Source organism: Rhamphochromis sp. 'chilingali' (assembly GCF_963969265.1).
Source record: "Rhamphochromis sp. 'chilingali' genome assembly, chromosome: 17".
Lineage (NCBI taxonomy): Eukaryota > Metazoa > Chordata > Actinopteri > Cichliformes > Cichlidae > Rhamphochromis > Rhamphochromis sp. 'chilingali'.
The window spans coordinates 10,098,505-10,114,972 of NC_137944.1; the positions used below are offsets into that span (position 1 = coordinate 10,098,505).

The 16,468-nt window shown below is 40.7% G+C and overlaps 1 protein-coding gene across 3 annotated transcripts in view; it reads right to left on the reverse strand.

Moving 5' to 3' along the window:
* Positions 1-16,468, reverse strand: part of LOC308384655 (receptor-type tyrosine-protein phosphatase U-like) — a 259,383-nt gene that overhangs the window by 110,961 nt on the left and 131,954 nt on the right. For all 3 annotated transcript variants that reach the window (XM_080863197.1, XM_080863196.1, XM_080863195.1), the window contains exon 3: positions 13,833-14,104. In XM_080863197.1, coding sequence (XP_080719323.1) covers positions 13,833-14,104 — 272 coding nt within the window. The remainder of the gene's footprint in view (positions 1-13,832; positions 14,105-16,468) is intronic.

Sequence of the window (16,468 nt, forward strand, 5' to 3'; positions counted from 1 at the left end):
CAAAAGGTAGCCAGCACTACAGAACAGGTGGAGGGGGGGACTTAGCCACTAATAGCTGTCATTCTGAATAATAGTAATGCCAGAAGTAGGAACTGGTGAGCAGGTACATTTACTTGATTACTGTTAAGACGACACAGCAATTTGTGATCTACTAAGCCCAAACGTTCAAGGTTCAGGTGCTGTACAATTTGATATGTTATAAATGTAGACAAAACCCCCCATGAATCCTTATATGACTAAAGATCTCTTTCCGTTCCCCGTTGGCCCTTTTATTAAATCATCTGCAGGAGTTCTTAAACACAGCCTAAATATTCAGTCAGTCATCTAAATGAGCCAGCCACACGCAGCGACTCGGAGTGAACGTGCAGGCCTCCCAGCATGCAACAAAGTCATTCTACGTTTCCGAGTAGTAATTACAGTCAACAGATCACAAATCATTCCCGCCGCAAGCAACTCTTCACTTTGTACTACAGTATGACAAACTCTGAACTTGGGGACTGAGTGCATTAACACCTGGTAAGATGAAAGATGTAGCTGTGCCCTGATTCAGACATTCACCCACACTTAATACTGCTAGTTGTCTATGCTAAAGTCCGGTGGAAGTCAGACTGTGACCGTGTACTTGGACAGGCAATAGAGTGCAATGTTGACAATACATCAGGCTTTAAGTGCCTGAGGCAAATCAATAGCACAAAAGGCTTTGGCAGATGGATACAGACTAAGGCTTTCTTTCCACTAATTTATTTTTATTTTTCATTCCTATGTCAGGCCATTAGAGACGTCTGACCGATTAACTCTACAATTCATCACGCGTCAACACACCCACCACCATCGATTCACTCAGCCCCATGCTTTGAGCCATCATTAAGCCCCTCCACATCTGCCCTCACTTATAGACGAGTGTGTTTCGCTATGACTGTGTCAGACGCTGAGGAATAATGTTGGCATACAGTAGCTATGCATATTCACACAAGTCATTATACAAACGTTACAGTAGAATCCCCTTGCACTATTTACAAATAATATAATAATACCAATGATAAGGACTGACAGAGAAACACTACAGGTGGCCAGAAGCTTGGCGCCACTATCAAAGCTATAAACAAACATGTTAAAAAAATAAAATAAAATATATCAAAACTGAAGCAGACTGTATGAAAATCAAAATTTGTGCCATTGCCAAATCTATCTATCTATCTATCTATCTATCTATCTATCTAATTTAGACCTGCGATGCATTGCATCGGGTTTTATATACGATTGCAAATATTATGTACAGTGGGGCAAGAAAGTATTTAGTCAGCCACCGATTGTGCAAGTTCCCCCACTTAAAATGATGACAGAGGTCAGTAATTTGCACCAGAGGTACACTTCAACTGTGAGAGACAGAATGTGAAAAAAAAGTCCATGAATCCACATGGTAGGATTTGTAAAGAATTTATTGGTAAATCAGGGTGGAAAATAAGTATTTGGTCACCTCAAACAAGGAAAATCTCTGGCTCTCACAGACCTGTAACGTCTTCTGTAAGAAGCTTTTCTGTCCCCCACTCGTTACCTGTATGAATGGCACCTGTTTGAACTCATCATCTGTATAAAAGACACCTGTCCACAGCCTCAAACAGTCAGACTCCAAACTCCGCCATGGCCAAGACCAAAGAGCTTTCGAAGGACACCAGGAAAAGTATTGTAGACCTGCACCAGACTGGGAAGAGTGAATCTACAATAGGCAAGCAGCTTGGTGTGAAAAGATCAACTGTGGGAGCAATCATCAGAAAATGGAAGACATACAAGACCACTGATAATCTCCCTCGATCTGGGGCTCCACGCAAGATCTCATCCCGTGGGGTCAAAATGATCATGAGAACGGTGAGCAAAGATCCCAGAACCACACGGGGGGACCTGGTGAATGACCTGCAGAGAGCTGGGACCAAGTAACAAAGGTCACCATCAGTAACACACTACAACGGCAGGGAATCACATCCCGCAGTGCCAGACGTGTTCTGCTGCTGAAGCCAGTGCATGTCCAGGCCCGTCTGAAGTTTGCCAGAGAGCACATGGATGATACAGCAGAGGATTGGGAGAATGTCATGTGGTCAGATGAAACCAAAGTAGAACTTTTTGGTATAAACTCAACTCGTCGTGTTTGGAGGAAGAAGAATACTGAGTTGCATCCTAAGAACACCATACCTACTGTGAAGCATGGGGGTGGAAACATCATGCTATGGGGCTGTTTTTCTGCCAAGGGGACAGGACGACTGATCCGTGTTAAGGACAGAATGAATGGGGCCATGTATCGTGAGATTTTGAGCCAAAACCTCCTTCCATCAGTGTGAACTTTGAAGATGAAACGAGGCTGGGTCTTCCAACATGACAATGATCCAAAACACACCGCCCGGGCAACAAAGGAGTGGCTCCGTAAGAAGCATTTGAAAGTCCTGGAGTGGCCTAGCCAGTCTCCAGACCTCAACCCCATAGAAAATCTGTGGCGGGAGTTGAAAGTCCGCGTTGCTCGGCGACAGCCCCAAAACATCACTGCTCTCGAGAAGATCTGCATGGAGGAATGGGCCAAAATACCAGCTACTGTGTGTGCAAACCTGGTAAAGACCTATAGTAAACGTTTGACCTCTGTTATTGCCAACAAAGGTTATGTTACAAAGTATTGAGTTGTATTTTTGTTATTGACCAAATACTTATTTTCCACCCTGATTTACGAATAAATTCTTTACAAATCCTACCATGTGGATTCATGGATTTTTTTTTCACATTCTGTCTCTCACAGTTGAAGTGTACCTCTGGTGCAAGTTACTGACCTCTGTCATCATTTTAGGTGGGGGAACTTGCACAATCGGTGGCTGACTAAATACTTTTTTGCCCCACTGTATAAGCTACTCTATGTAAGCTGTATTAAAAGACAGAAACAATGCATAGAGAGAAAACATATAATACTCATATATGTATGCACAAAGCAAAATCTATTTCAACAAGCAGTATAAAAGATGGATTTGTCCAACTGAAAATCTCAAATTCAAGGTCATTCTCCAGCCTTCTCTCAGCTTCGTTTCTGTCTTCTTTGTTATGACAAAAACAGGCCATGGCCACCCACCCCCACCCCCCCAAAAAACACAAAACAACCAAAAACTAACGCTGCAAACACACCTGTGATGTGTGAATAAAGGTTTGGTGCACTGCAAGCAGCAGGGTGCCATCTCTCAGGAAGGAGCCCTGTGTCATTGTCAGCAACCAAAGGAAATGACATGAGAAGCACATCCAAATCAGAAAGCAAGCTCAGCTACAAGCCAGTGGAGACAGTTGAGAACAGTGCTGCACAAGGGCAGTTACATTTGAGGTAAAAAATCATGCAAGAATTTTAATATGCACCTCCTGTGGCATCGTGTTTGGCTCATAAAATTCAATGCTAGAGAATTGATAGCAGACTAACAAATAACACATTGATAGTAGACTAACAAAATCCATACAACGTCCCATTAGGCCTTCGCTATGAATACATAAAATGAAGAGTGGAAGCTGTAAACTAGATTGCAATAAAAACAAGATTTGCACAGTAATTAATATTTTTAGCTTTTAGTTTTTATTGCAGAATTGCAGGAAACATTTTTGTGTGCACACTAATAAAGAAGCTATCATTTGACACAGACACCAACATTCTTCATGAATTTATTTAATTTAACCAGTTATTAGAATTTTTGATGAATGTGTTGAATAAAAATGAGAAGGATGTCCTGTTAATTGACTTCTTCAAGTAAACTTAAACTAACACTACTGATCTATATTGGCTTTGTCGCATTAAAACATAAATATATGAGAAGCAAGTGGCCCTGCCACGTTCCTTTAACAGGCTGAGGATGAGTACAGTGCCTCCACTGCAGTGTGATATAAAGGACCAGACAGCATATGCTGAAGGCTTTCTTTCCTTCTGTGTGTGTACTTAAATGTGTTTATGCAGTCACATTGAAGGGACTTGAAGGGACACAAAGAAAGAACCCACGATATAAATCATGAAATTTTAAAGGGAAAACTTTGTTTAATGTTAAAGTAAGGTTACTGTTAGGTTCAGGTAAGTCTATGTTCTTTTGAAATGATGAAAATTGAACTGTGCGTGTGTTACATTTTCCAAATATTTAGTCTTCAAAAATCTAATCATTCTACTTTTCAGAACAAACTGATAAAAACTGAAAATGTTCCACACGGTTTGGTGCATAATAATTTGGACAGTAACATTATTGTCACAATGGGAATCACCAACTGCTCTGTCTCACCCTGAGATACTTTTTGAGACCCAGGCAGTCGCTTCTTGTGGCTGATTGTTTGTAGATCATTCTACCTTCAGTTTTGTCTTCAGTAAATGGAATGCACATCTAGTTAGGCTCTATCCATCTAGAAGTCCTAGAACTGCTTTTGTGGCATATTCTGGGTCATTATTCACTAGCAGTACATGCTCATGCTGAAATATAGTTTGGTCTGTTTTTCCTGTTGGCTGAGAAATGAAATGAAAATTACAGTGCTTTTAAAAAGTGTTGTAGGTGCAAAAATGCCAAAAGACGCTGCAAAAACTGTAAAAACATATTTTAGCCCATTGCTAGGTGGTTACTAGGCGACAAGACTGTGTAGTCATATATCATGTATAGCTCAACTTTTGAACACATAAATAAGATATGATGATTAAAACAATGGGATCCTTTCATAAGGCATTGTAGGTGCATAAATGCAAAAAATTGGTCATTTTAACATCATTAACATAAACCTTCAGAGTGAACTGTTGTAAAATGGCACTATATGAATAAAACTTGTGTGAGCTGAATAATTTTGTAATTACATGAATATAATTCTACAGATAACTAGAAGAGAAATTCTTACTTAACCTCTTACTTAACCTCTTATATGTCAGATATGAATTAATACAGTCAAGTTAACAATGTCTGTTGCTGTTAATGCTAACTGCAGTTGCAGTTGTATCAGTTCTTTGCAGTAATACAAGTTTCAGGAGGATGCTTATAATATGAAAAAGAAGCAATATGGTGCTCTGTTTCAGTCAGCATTAAATGAATAAAGCTTTGATACGCTGGGGAATGTGGAGCTGTTATCAGTGAGATAAAATTGTGCTGGGCTAGATTTGGAGTGAATCCCTCATGCTTAGGTAAGCAATCCGATGGCAGACCTTGCCACTACCAATAAAAACAACTATGAGAGGTAATAGCTTAATGCAAATACATTGAATGACTATTGCAGAAATAAAGAAATGTTGGAAAGACAATTCTTGTCTGGTCTGTTTTCTTTTCTTTTTAAAAAAAAAAATCCAATTTACATAAGCTCTTCTATAAACTGGCTTTAGAACATCAAGACATTTTTCCAGGAGTCCAACTTTTACAAATTTTGTTTTAAAAGTGTCTAAAACAAAACAACAAAAATTGAGAGGGTGACCTTTTGCAGCTACTAAGTAAGAGAAGTAAGTAACGAAGGAGAGAAGGAAATTTATAGGGGTATGGTAAGGGTGTAATACTGAGATACATTCAGGATTAAGGCAATGTGATCAAGAGGACAAAGAGTAAAAAAAATAAAGGGTGAATTTTTTTAAAGAGTGTTACAAAGAAAAAACGTTTTTTTTTTTTTCAAAGAGCACCAAGATGACAGAGAATGAGTGAACCTGTCTGAACTCATTTCCTCTCTGTCCCTCAAAGTCCACTCTCAAACAGCAAGTCTCTTCACCAGAGCCAAGCAGAGTCAGGCAGAGGGTCATGAACTCAGTCAAATGACACCTAATGATTTAATCAGAGACTCAGCAGTGCAGGTTTATCTTCCATTACAGGTGCAATGAACTCTTGTGAAACACGGCTATAGTCTTCATCTTTTAAGCTGCAAGAGGAAGGACCTGTTATTAATGGATATTAATTGACTGATAAGGCTGCATGTTTAGGACACCTGAGTGTTAAAAAAAAACTATATACAAAGTCTGAATTAAACAAAATATACACAGAATTAGTGACAAAGGGCAAAAGTCCAATTTATTCTCAGCAATGAGGACCAAGATCTGGCAACGGTTGTACGGGGACCAGATACCTCACAGCAACAAGACAGATACCCCATACTCCAGAAGGAGCTTCCACAGGACACCCTGAGGGACGAGGTTCAATACCTACTGTACAGTTTACACGTGTAGACTTGTTGGGCAAACCCTGATACACCTTCAAATACCCTTGAGGGAATACTCCAGTGTTCCATGACCAGGACAAAAACCACAATGTTCCTTCAGAATCTGAGGTTTCAACTAACAGACACACTCACCTCCTCCTGGCATGGGCCTACCCAGTAAAGCTGAGAAACCCCTGAAGTTTGAACACACTCGCCAGCCCCCCTTCATGAAAAGAGGAAGTAGAACCACAGTCTGCTAATCCAGAGGCCCTGTCACCGACTAACACACAGTGTTGTAGAGTGGTGTCAGCCACAACAGCATCACGATATCCAGGGCCCTAATAAACTCAGAGAGAATCTCACCCACCCAAGAAGATCTGCCACTAAGGAGCTGATTATTTACCTCAGTGACCTCACCCCGAGTGATTTGTTCCTATGCTCTCTGTCGACTATAGAAGGCATGTCAGGGGGATTGAGGAGCTCTTCAAAGTAGTTCTTCTATCATGTCCTCAGTTCAGCAGAGGTCAGCAGAGTCCCATCAGCCCTCCTTGCTTTGGCTACTGCCAGAGTTGCAGTAACCTTACTGCATGGTAGCAATAGCCCTTATAGGGGTGTTTTGTCCATAAAATGTTTGTAAAGCACATTTAGCCTGGCCCTTCACCTAGAACACATTTACCTTGGGAGACCCTACAGGGCCAACGACAACACTGCTTCTAGTATCACCAGGGTACACCAATCCCTCTGCAAGATAAGGTGGTGATTCATTCTATTTCAAATGAAAGGATACAATAGAAATAAAAATAGATATAAAAAAGACATAAAAGCACACACAGCAATTATTATTGTTTCATGCATTACTGGGCTAGTCTGTTTCCTGCTTCTGGACGAGTGGTTGAAGAATCACTTCTTAATATGAGAAACAAAGTACTTCTAAAATGTATGTGTGCTCATGATGCAGAAGAATATATTTTAGACTCTCCAGGACTCTAAGTACTTGTCTCCTAGACTCCTTAATTACAATATTTGATTAAACATACTTTCACAGTTTGAATTAAAACTGGATCTTTTTTATTGTCATTTTTGATATAGTCTTTTTTAATGTGGCTGTGCCCTTATCCAAAATAATAAAACAAAGCCATGCTAACTTAAACCTTGATTTTTATATAAGAAACTGTTGGTATGGAGCACAAAAGATTATCATACAGTTTCCTAGATTGATTTTTTTTTTCTAAAACTACATTTCCTCTACTACAGCTACTTTAGCCCACAGAGTTGGACAGCTCATAGTTTGGATAAGTTGTCCTGTCTCTAAATAGATGTGTATCATCTTCTAAGAGGACTTCCTGCCAAAAAGTTGGATACATCAGAAAATATCCTATTTTCAAGGACAAAATATGTTAACATTATATTAACAATGGACATGTAGAATCCGGAACTATTGGCCACGAAATTTAAAATCTTATATCAGTAAAAGCCTAAATGCTGAAGGCCAAGAGCACCTCAGATCACGATCCAACATATCTCTGAAGCAGCCTGTCTTCCCTCAGGAGGTGTTGACACCCAATGTTTATTGAGTATGCTTTGAATTTAATCTATTTAATCTCCACCACCAGTACCACCAGCAGCTGCTTAGGGACGCACTTTCTCCCCCGAGTCCTCTGATATGGTGGTCCTACCCCTGTGTGGAGCTGCTGCTCTGTGGCCTGCTGTGGCTAATCTGTTGGCTGGCAGTGCTGGACAGTGATCTTTATCAATAGCACTGAGCAGATGGATGTGTGGACCCCTGTGGGGCCTCTGGAGAATACTAAAAAGAGGCACAGAGCCTCTCTCTAGGCTCAGCCCTTCGCGCAACAGATAGACACACTTGGTTCCTTTGTTTAAGCCTCTTCACTCTTCTGCACACATTTACCTGCTCCATTACCTGGTGCCAATCATCCAGGTTTATAGGACAAATAAAGCAATCTGTCCTGTGTCTACATGCCTGGTGGAAGGACTTTAGAGAGCAGTGCCTTCTCATCACTCACACATCTTGAACATACGTCACCGAGGTAGTAGATTACATTGCTTATGCATGCCTGCATGAATGGTAAACACTGCAGTGCTAAGCAAACTCCCCATCTGGTCTCACTTGTCTGATTGTTCTCGTTAGCTCCCCCCTCCTGCCTCCACCTTCCCCTTTGCTACAGTCCGTGGCATGCAAACTTCTAACATCCATAGAGAAAGGAAGAAAATCATTACTTTAAATCATTTTGGCTGTTGTGAGAGTCGCTCAGGACAGAAGAGCTGAGGATGGTAAAGCTCAGGCTGTCCTCATTGATCTGTGCAACCCTCTAATCTCATTAACTGGCTCTTGATTTATTGAGATGGGGCTCAGAGTGCATCAAGGTTATGGAAGCAAACACCCGGACTGCTCCCCCGCGCTGAGGGTCGCATGGAATTGAGGTCAATTGACTATTCGCTGCACCCACGCTCCCACAATCCCTTACACCAGCTATTGCCTTCTCATTAACGGCAATTTGGGGGTGGGGCGAGGTGAATGGTGTTGGAGGCGACAGGCTTAGTGGGAAGAAAGAGAGCATTAGGGGATAAATTATCAGCCCTAATGAGGTGAGGCAGGACTGGATCCAGTCATCAGAATCTTACAAGCTACACAACAGTGCTAATAATGCAGCACCGACAATACAGGCATCAAACAGAGCTATTGATTACACTGCAGCACACAGGTAAATTGACCAATAAATAAAGATACAACCCAAACACACACCCACTGTAATTATACAGCTATTGAGCCACTGTGATATATGACAGAGGCAATTTGCTATTTGTTGCATATGGTTTGAGTAATTGGGAGCGCGATAATAATGCTGTTACAACTGACAGCAGCCATGTTTTAATAGCTATAGCGCAGGTGTGAATGTGTGCGTGAATGGTTGTCAGTTTCTCTATGTTAGCCCTATGATAGACCAGGGAGTCCAGGGAGTACCCCTTGCCCTATGACCTCTAAGATAGGGTCCAACACCTCCATGGTTGAATGGATGGATGGAGGGAGGGATGGATGAGAAATTGGCTTAAAAGACTAAAGCTGAAGACGAGCTGATAATGCCAAAGGCTGACAAAACCTCACCTTGTTTCCACTGACATCCTAAGGAAGGAAAGAAAACCTTATGACTAAATAAATACGCTAAAACTAATCTGCACTGGAAAACACAGTGTATATATGACATCAGTGTTAAAAAATATTGATATAACTGCCACTAAAAAAATGCAAAATGGGGCATGAAAAACAAACTGTGTGTATCTATTCCTGAAACTGTTTTTATTATATTAGTACGTGTGATATTTGTCCAAAAGTTGATTCTGTTCATCTGGACGTAGCGTTTTCAGTGGGAGAAACGGTTCATTCAAGGGACTTCTTCAAGTCACTTCCTTCCTCTATGGATGTTAAAAGCCACAGAGACAGAGACTAAGCGAAAACCTGTAGTGATCCCGTATGTGTCCGGAGTATCGGAAAAGTTGAGACGCATTTTTCCTAAACACCGGGTCTCTGTGGCTTTTAAACCCCAAAACACGCTGCGCCAAAAATTGGTCCACCCCAAGGATCGGGTCCCCCGACACAGAGTAACATAGTGTACGCTGTTAGGTGCCAGGAGGATTGCCAGGATTTATACATCGGGGAAACCAAACAACCTCTGGCGAAGCGGATGGCACAACACAGAAGAGCTACCTCGTCAGGCCAGGACTCTGCAGTCTATTTACACCTACAGGCCAGTGGACACTCTTTCAAGGATGAGGATGTACACATCCTGGACAGGGAGGAACGCTGGTTTGAGCGCGGAGTCAAGGAGGCCATTTATGTGAAAAGGGAAAGTCCATCTCTGAATCGAGGAGGGGGCCTAAGGGTACATCTTTCACCATCTTACAATGCTGTGATTGCAGCCATTCCCCAACTCTCTGTGAATGGTACTCGTGGCCGTTGATCAGTCGTCTTTGATCAGTGGTTGTTGATCAATGGTCATGAGAATTTGCATAATTATGATGAAGGAGACCTCCCAGCCCATTGTACCTTCAGTGGGCTAGTTTCAGTCATTATGCAAATGTACTGTTTATAAGATTGGGGAAACCTGCAGTCAGCTGAGACTGAAGAAGTCACTTGGATGAGTGACGAAACGTTTCTCCCATAAAACGCTACGTCCAGATGAACAGAATCAACTTTTGGGGATTTACTTTCCTGGATGATTGAGAATGCATCAAGATGTGTGATATTTGTATTTAACATCAGTGCCACTCACGGGAATACAGTGGTTCTATTTTGTACATCCATAAAGTCAGAGTAACAGGAAACCACAGAAGAGAACTGCAGCAGCCTTGAAGAGCTGAGCTTCATGGTAAAATCAGATCTGCAACGCTTTAACAAAAAGTGAGTCACAGCTCTGTGAGGGGCTCCTGTGTTTATGTCAAATTTACATTTATTTACATGGATTACCTAGAGGCACAACATTGCTAGATTGAACCAGCTTCAAGCTTAAATGTTGCTCCCCTTCCATGTATTAAAATGCATCAAAAAACAGTCGGGGCTCTTGGCGGTGTTTTTACACTAACAGTTTTTGACTCCTGTAAAAATGTGGTTGGTAAATGCGGACATCTCCATTGTTAGGCTCCAACTTGCTAATTTTTTTGTTCTTTTTCCAAGCAGAATACGGCAGGAATACAAATCATCTTTTTTATAGTCACATATTACTAAGATCAAATGAATTATCGCTCCTGCAAATATGACTTTATGTTTAAAGCCATTATGTTCACCTGCTTCTGCTTCGTGATAAGAGATTTTTGATTGAGAGCAGGCATACTAGGACAAGAGACGCAGTCATCGTATTTAATTCAAGAGATTAATGAATTCTGATTGGTGCAGGTAAGTAAGTAACATCACAAATAAGGGAATTCACATCTGTAAAACAAGCTAAACTTTTTCATTGTAGCAAAACCGATGATGAGTTGATGGAGAAGCTAATTTTAGATGGAAGTCCAATTCTGACCAGTTACACTGTTTACTGTCATTTAACCTCAAATCAGAAAGAATACTCTTTTAAACCAACTCAAATTTAGTATGGAGAATCGCCACTGCTAATGAGAGCTGGGGCTCTTTCCACAGCTAAGCAATCTTCAGCAGTTTTAGGGAAGGCACAGCATCAATGGAGGAGTCAGGCAAAGGCCATGTTTGCCTTTGTGTTTTTTTCCCAACATGTATCAGCTGTGCCGTGTGCATTTTTCAACCCTGGTTGTAACTTTCAAAATTAAGGTTTTTCCTGTGTCATTTGGGGCAAGCAATTTGAAGTGCGTGATAGTGCCATCCGATGCTGATTCTAAATGCATTGAAAACACGAGAGATTTCTGGACACACAAACATAATCTTTTCTCACCACTTGGACCACTTGCTAGATTCGGCTCCCTGCAGTTTTGTGTACTTCTCAAAGATCAAATGTGGAAGGACTTTTGGTTTAACAGAACGGGGAGCTTTAAAAGTACAAGGGGTAGCAATGGAGCCACCGAGAAGATAAAGATACAGGGTGTGCTGAAATTCATCCAAATGCTGATTTTTGCTCATTTTCCACCATGTTTAGAATGAATTAGGGAAAAACTATAGATTAGAGTTTAATTCTGTTTTCTGCATGAGCAAAATTTATTCCATTCCAACTTTTCATTAAGCCAAAAAGTTCATATAGAAGTGAAGTAGAAATGAACTGGATGAACTTTGCCTACAAATTAGAACCTGCAATAGAACATGTAACAGACCTGGGTCATTTTCACATATCAACTGTATGCTGCTGATCTCTACAAAGATCTGCAGATGTGGGTGATGCACAGTCTGACACGAAAGCAGACTGTTTTCTAAATTTGTCATGTAGGAATCTACTATAGTAGAATATTTATTTGTTGTTGTTTTTTTCCATTATAATTGACATACTTATATTAAATACTGAGGTTATATGGCACATTTAGCTAAATAGCATGAGTGGGAGGGGGATTTCAGTATTGTGTGTTATTGAAATTGGTGATTGCGACTATTTGCAATGACTGGGCAACCACTGATATTTTCTAGTCACGAGTTCTATTTTTACTGTTTTGCGACTCAGCCATTAATGTCAGAACTGTTCTGCCGTAAAACATCTCACCAAGACTGTAGCTGAGCAGCCCCTTGACAAACTGCATTAATCAGCCTTCCATGGTTGCATATGGCTGACTGTGGTTGCATATGACATATGCGGACGTATGAATTTCCTCGTTCCAGATATGATCTAGAACAGGGAATACAAACTGTAACTGTTCAACAGGATACGATGAATATGATAGACTGAAGGAGTCTTGTGTAGTTGTAGTTCATAAAATAATCCCAAATAAAATGTAAATGAATATGATTGCATATTGTACTATTTTGTTGCTGTAATGGTATGTTAAATGTATGGTACATGTATGTACTGTACGTTACATATTTATTATTTAGTTGTGCTTAAATATTTTTGTTTCTTGTGCCCAGTCTTCCCTGGCCCAGACAAGACAATATCTCATCATCATCATCATCATCGTAATAACTGTAATCATCACCACTAGTGGTTGGCACTCACCACATCATACCACAAGTCCTGCAGTTTTGCTCATATTCAGTTGTCTGACCATGAAAAATGTCCTTTGTTATCAAAGCTGACGTTCACAGGTGGGGTTGTTCATGTTTAGTCAACCTGACAGTTAAACACTACCAGAAATACGAGAATATGAAAAAGAAAAAGAAAAAAGCAACAGCTCTCCTCTCTCTTTGATGGGAAGTTGTAAACAAGCAAGACAGAACAGAAGACTGCACCTCAAACCAGCTCGGTTCAGAAGTATTTTTAACTACAAAAGTACTTTGTTCTGGGACTTCACTGCCCTTCCATGAACATACTTGGAAAACATAAGAAAGCCAGAGCACACCGGCTTTTTACAGAGAACGGAAGACAAAGCAGCAAAAAGCGTCCAGGCAATACCTGGGGGCGATCGTGGCTCAAGAGTTGGGCGTTTGTCTTGTAATCGGAAGGTTGCCGGTTCGAGCCCCGGCTCCGACAGTCTCGGTCGTTGTGTCCTTGGGCAAGACACTTCACCCGTTGCCTACTGGTGGTGGTCAGAGGGCCCGGTGGCGCCAGTGTCCGGCAGCCTCGCCTCTGTCAGTGCGCCCCAGGGCGGCTGTAGCTACAATGTAGCTTGCCATCACCAATGTGTGGATGTGTGGATGATTGTGTATAGTGTAAAGTGCTTTGGGGTCTTTAGGACCAAGTAAAGTGCTATACAAATACAGGCCATTTACCTGGACGGACATCAGCCACAATATATTTGCCATTTATGAAACATGTTTAACCACAGCAAAAAAAACTGTGGCCAAGCTTTCTGAATGCTTTCGCATTTTAAAGTAGTCAGCGAATCTCTTTTTTCTTCTCCCATTTCACTAATTAGGAAATTAGTGGGTAGAATCACCAAGAATTTTTACAAGATTGAATATTAGAAATTTCCAGTTAGCTACCATCTTATATAAATTTATAAAATATCCAAACATAATTCACCTCAGCTGACAGCTGTCAGGACTCTTTGGCTCATTGTTGTATTTAACAACATAACTACTGAAACCTCATGTGTTTATGTGTTTGTTACCAGTTTCTTACCTGGTATTCACTGGGCCAGAAAGTGCTCACAGCAAGCTCCACCTGGTGCCACTGGCGACCCTGGGAGCCTGAGATATTCCAAACTGCACTGCCCTTGGGACCCGAGTTTACCCGGACATAGACTTGGAGGTCTCCGGGGCTGTGGCCATCACGGCTGTATAGGAAGTAGCTGAACTGGATGCAATGAGTGTCGTTCTCACTGAGCGGGAGCAGAAGGAGCTGAGCCCTTTGGCCACCATAATGCTGCGAAGAATTCACCATCATGAAGGACCCTGGTATGAAAAAAAGAAAATTAACACTGATTAGAGAATAGCCTATTTTCTCTTAACTTTAGTTCTCGGTATCACAAAAGACTGCACTCATAGTTTTCATTTACTATCGGCAGAGTCTCACAGGGAGCCTACCGAGAGCACTTGGACAGAGAAAGGGAAGTTTGAAAGTTTAGCGCTGATAAAACTAAACGACCTTGCCAAGCAGATTCATCTTCTAAACAAGCGGCAGCTACACCTACACCCACTTTACAAACAGCAGCCATTTCAGCATTTTCACCTGCCATATTGAGCTAACTAACCTGAAATATAAAAAAATAACAAGATCCAAGTCTTTGGGCTTCACCTGTAACACCTCAGCCACGGATAGGTGTTAGTTTTGAGCCGCTGAAGAATGTCTGCCTTCTTATTTTTAAACTGCCAAAAAAGAACCTGAGAGCTAAAGTTGACAGGTTCAAGGTTGTTACTCGGAATATCTGTGAAATCCTCTCTGGCTATTTGTCTGTATTTGGTCTGTCTCTGCTACCTGCTTTCACAGGGCCATCAGTTTTGCAGCACTGTCTCAGATCTGGTGTGTTCAAAAGGACAGAGTGGATGTCAGATTGGACTTTCATTTTGGACTGAGGTTCACAGAGTCACTGCTGGCTCTCTCATCCCGGCAGCACACCAGAGATTCCCTGGCCATGAGAAGAGCATCACATTATACAGTGGGGAAAATAAAGGGTGAGGCTTGCCTTTGACTGTGGCCTTCAAAACAGTATAAAGTCAGTTTAAAGTGGGAGAAAATGGAATGGAAAATACAATCTTTATTTATTTATTTTTTTACCCGTGTTTTCTGCCACAAGCAGATGCCTATTCAGTATTCAAAAACAGCAACATTTCAACATGACATCTTAATACTTCTACGGCCAACATTTTTTAACAAGCCCAACCCTATATATCAAAACAAAAACAGTCAAAAACTCACTTTAGAATGAATGATGATGAAATATTATATGGAGGACAAATAGCTTTGAGTTTGAAATTTCCATTGAAAGAAAGTAATTAAAATAACATTTAGGGATGAGTGTGGATATGGAGTATATAGATACAGGAAGGTCTAGCTTATGTGGCAAGAGTGGTTTTATAAACATGTTCTGTAAACAGGTAACCATGGAATTTAAAATCAGTAAATTGAAATTTTGAAATATTTGGTCATTCTTGGTATGCATAAAACCCATTTCATGTTTGAGCTGCAGCGGTAGTTTAAGACCCTCTAAAAAGCTGTTCATCCTGTAAGAGCTGATTATAAGATGGATAGGCAGTGGCATTTGGGCTCAATAAATGTTCAAATTACACAAAAAATCAGTCATAAGCAGTTTGCAATGTTGCTTTTAGATGTCTTGAGTAATTTCTAAAGCTCTTCTTTTATCAGAATTGTTGAGCTGAACTTGTTTTTGTATTACTTCTAGAACCTTGCCAGTTTATTATTGGGCTGATATATGTATCAGTATCTGCATTTCTAACATATAAACAGATACTTAATAACTAATGTTAAATAAATTTGTTTGTTTTGATATTGTAATATCATATTTTTAAATCAGTTGAAATTATAGGTCCCAAGGTCAGTGCACTTTAGAATATCTCGCTTAGAATCTTATTTCATGAATTACTTATTATTATACTATCACCATGAAAAACAATACCAAGCTCTTTCACTGGTGGAAAATCGTTGGAGATACAGAGAAACCTAGAATCTGAAGAAAAGAATGACAGCTATACAGTACAGTGGGAAATATAATTATTTGATCCTCTGTTTCGAAGTTTGCTGACGTACAAAGAACAGTCTCTATTTTTTGTGGCGGTTAATCTGTTCCTCTAGCAGAAAAGCAACCCCAAAGCATAATGTTTCATACTTGATTGTGGGGCCGATGTTCATTGGGTCATACTCTGCATTTCTCTTTTACCAAACATGGCGGGCCCAGTTGATGCAAGATAGCTTAATTTTAAATCTGACCCCAGAACTTTCTATCAATCCTCCTCAGAATCATTTAGAGGGAAAAACGTAAGATGGGCCTCTACATGTGCCTTCTTAAGCAGAGGGACCTTGCAAGATTTAAAACCATTATGGCGTAGCGTGTTACCAGTGGTGTTCTTAGTGACTGTCCCCCCAACTGCCTTCAGATCATTAACAAGCTTTTCTCATGTAGTTTCAGGCTCATCCACCACCTTTCTTTCTTTCCTTTCATGCTCCAGATCAAGAATGGCTTTGTAATCCTTTTCAGCTTTACACCGATCTATCATCTTGTCCCTGACATCATTTGACAGCTCTTTGGTCTTGCCAATGGCGGTGGAGATGCTGGAAGACATTGATTCTGTGGACAGCTG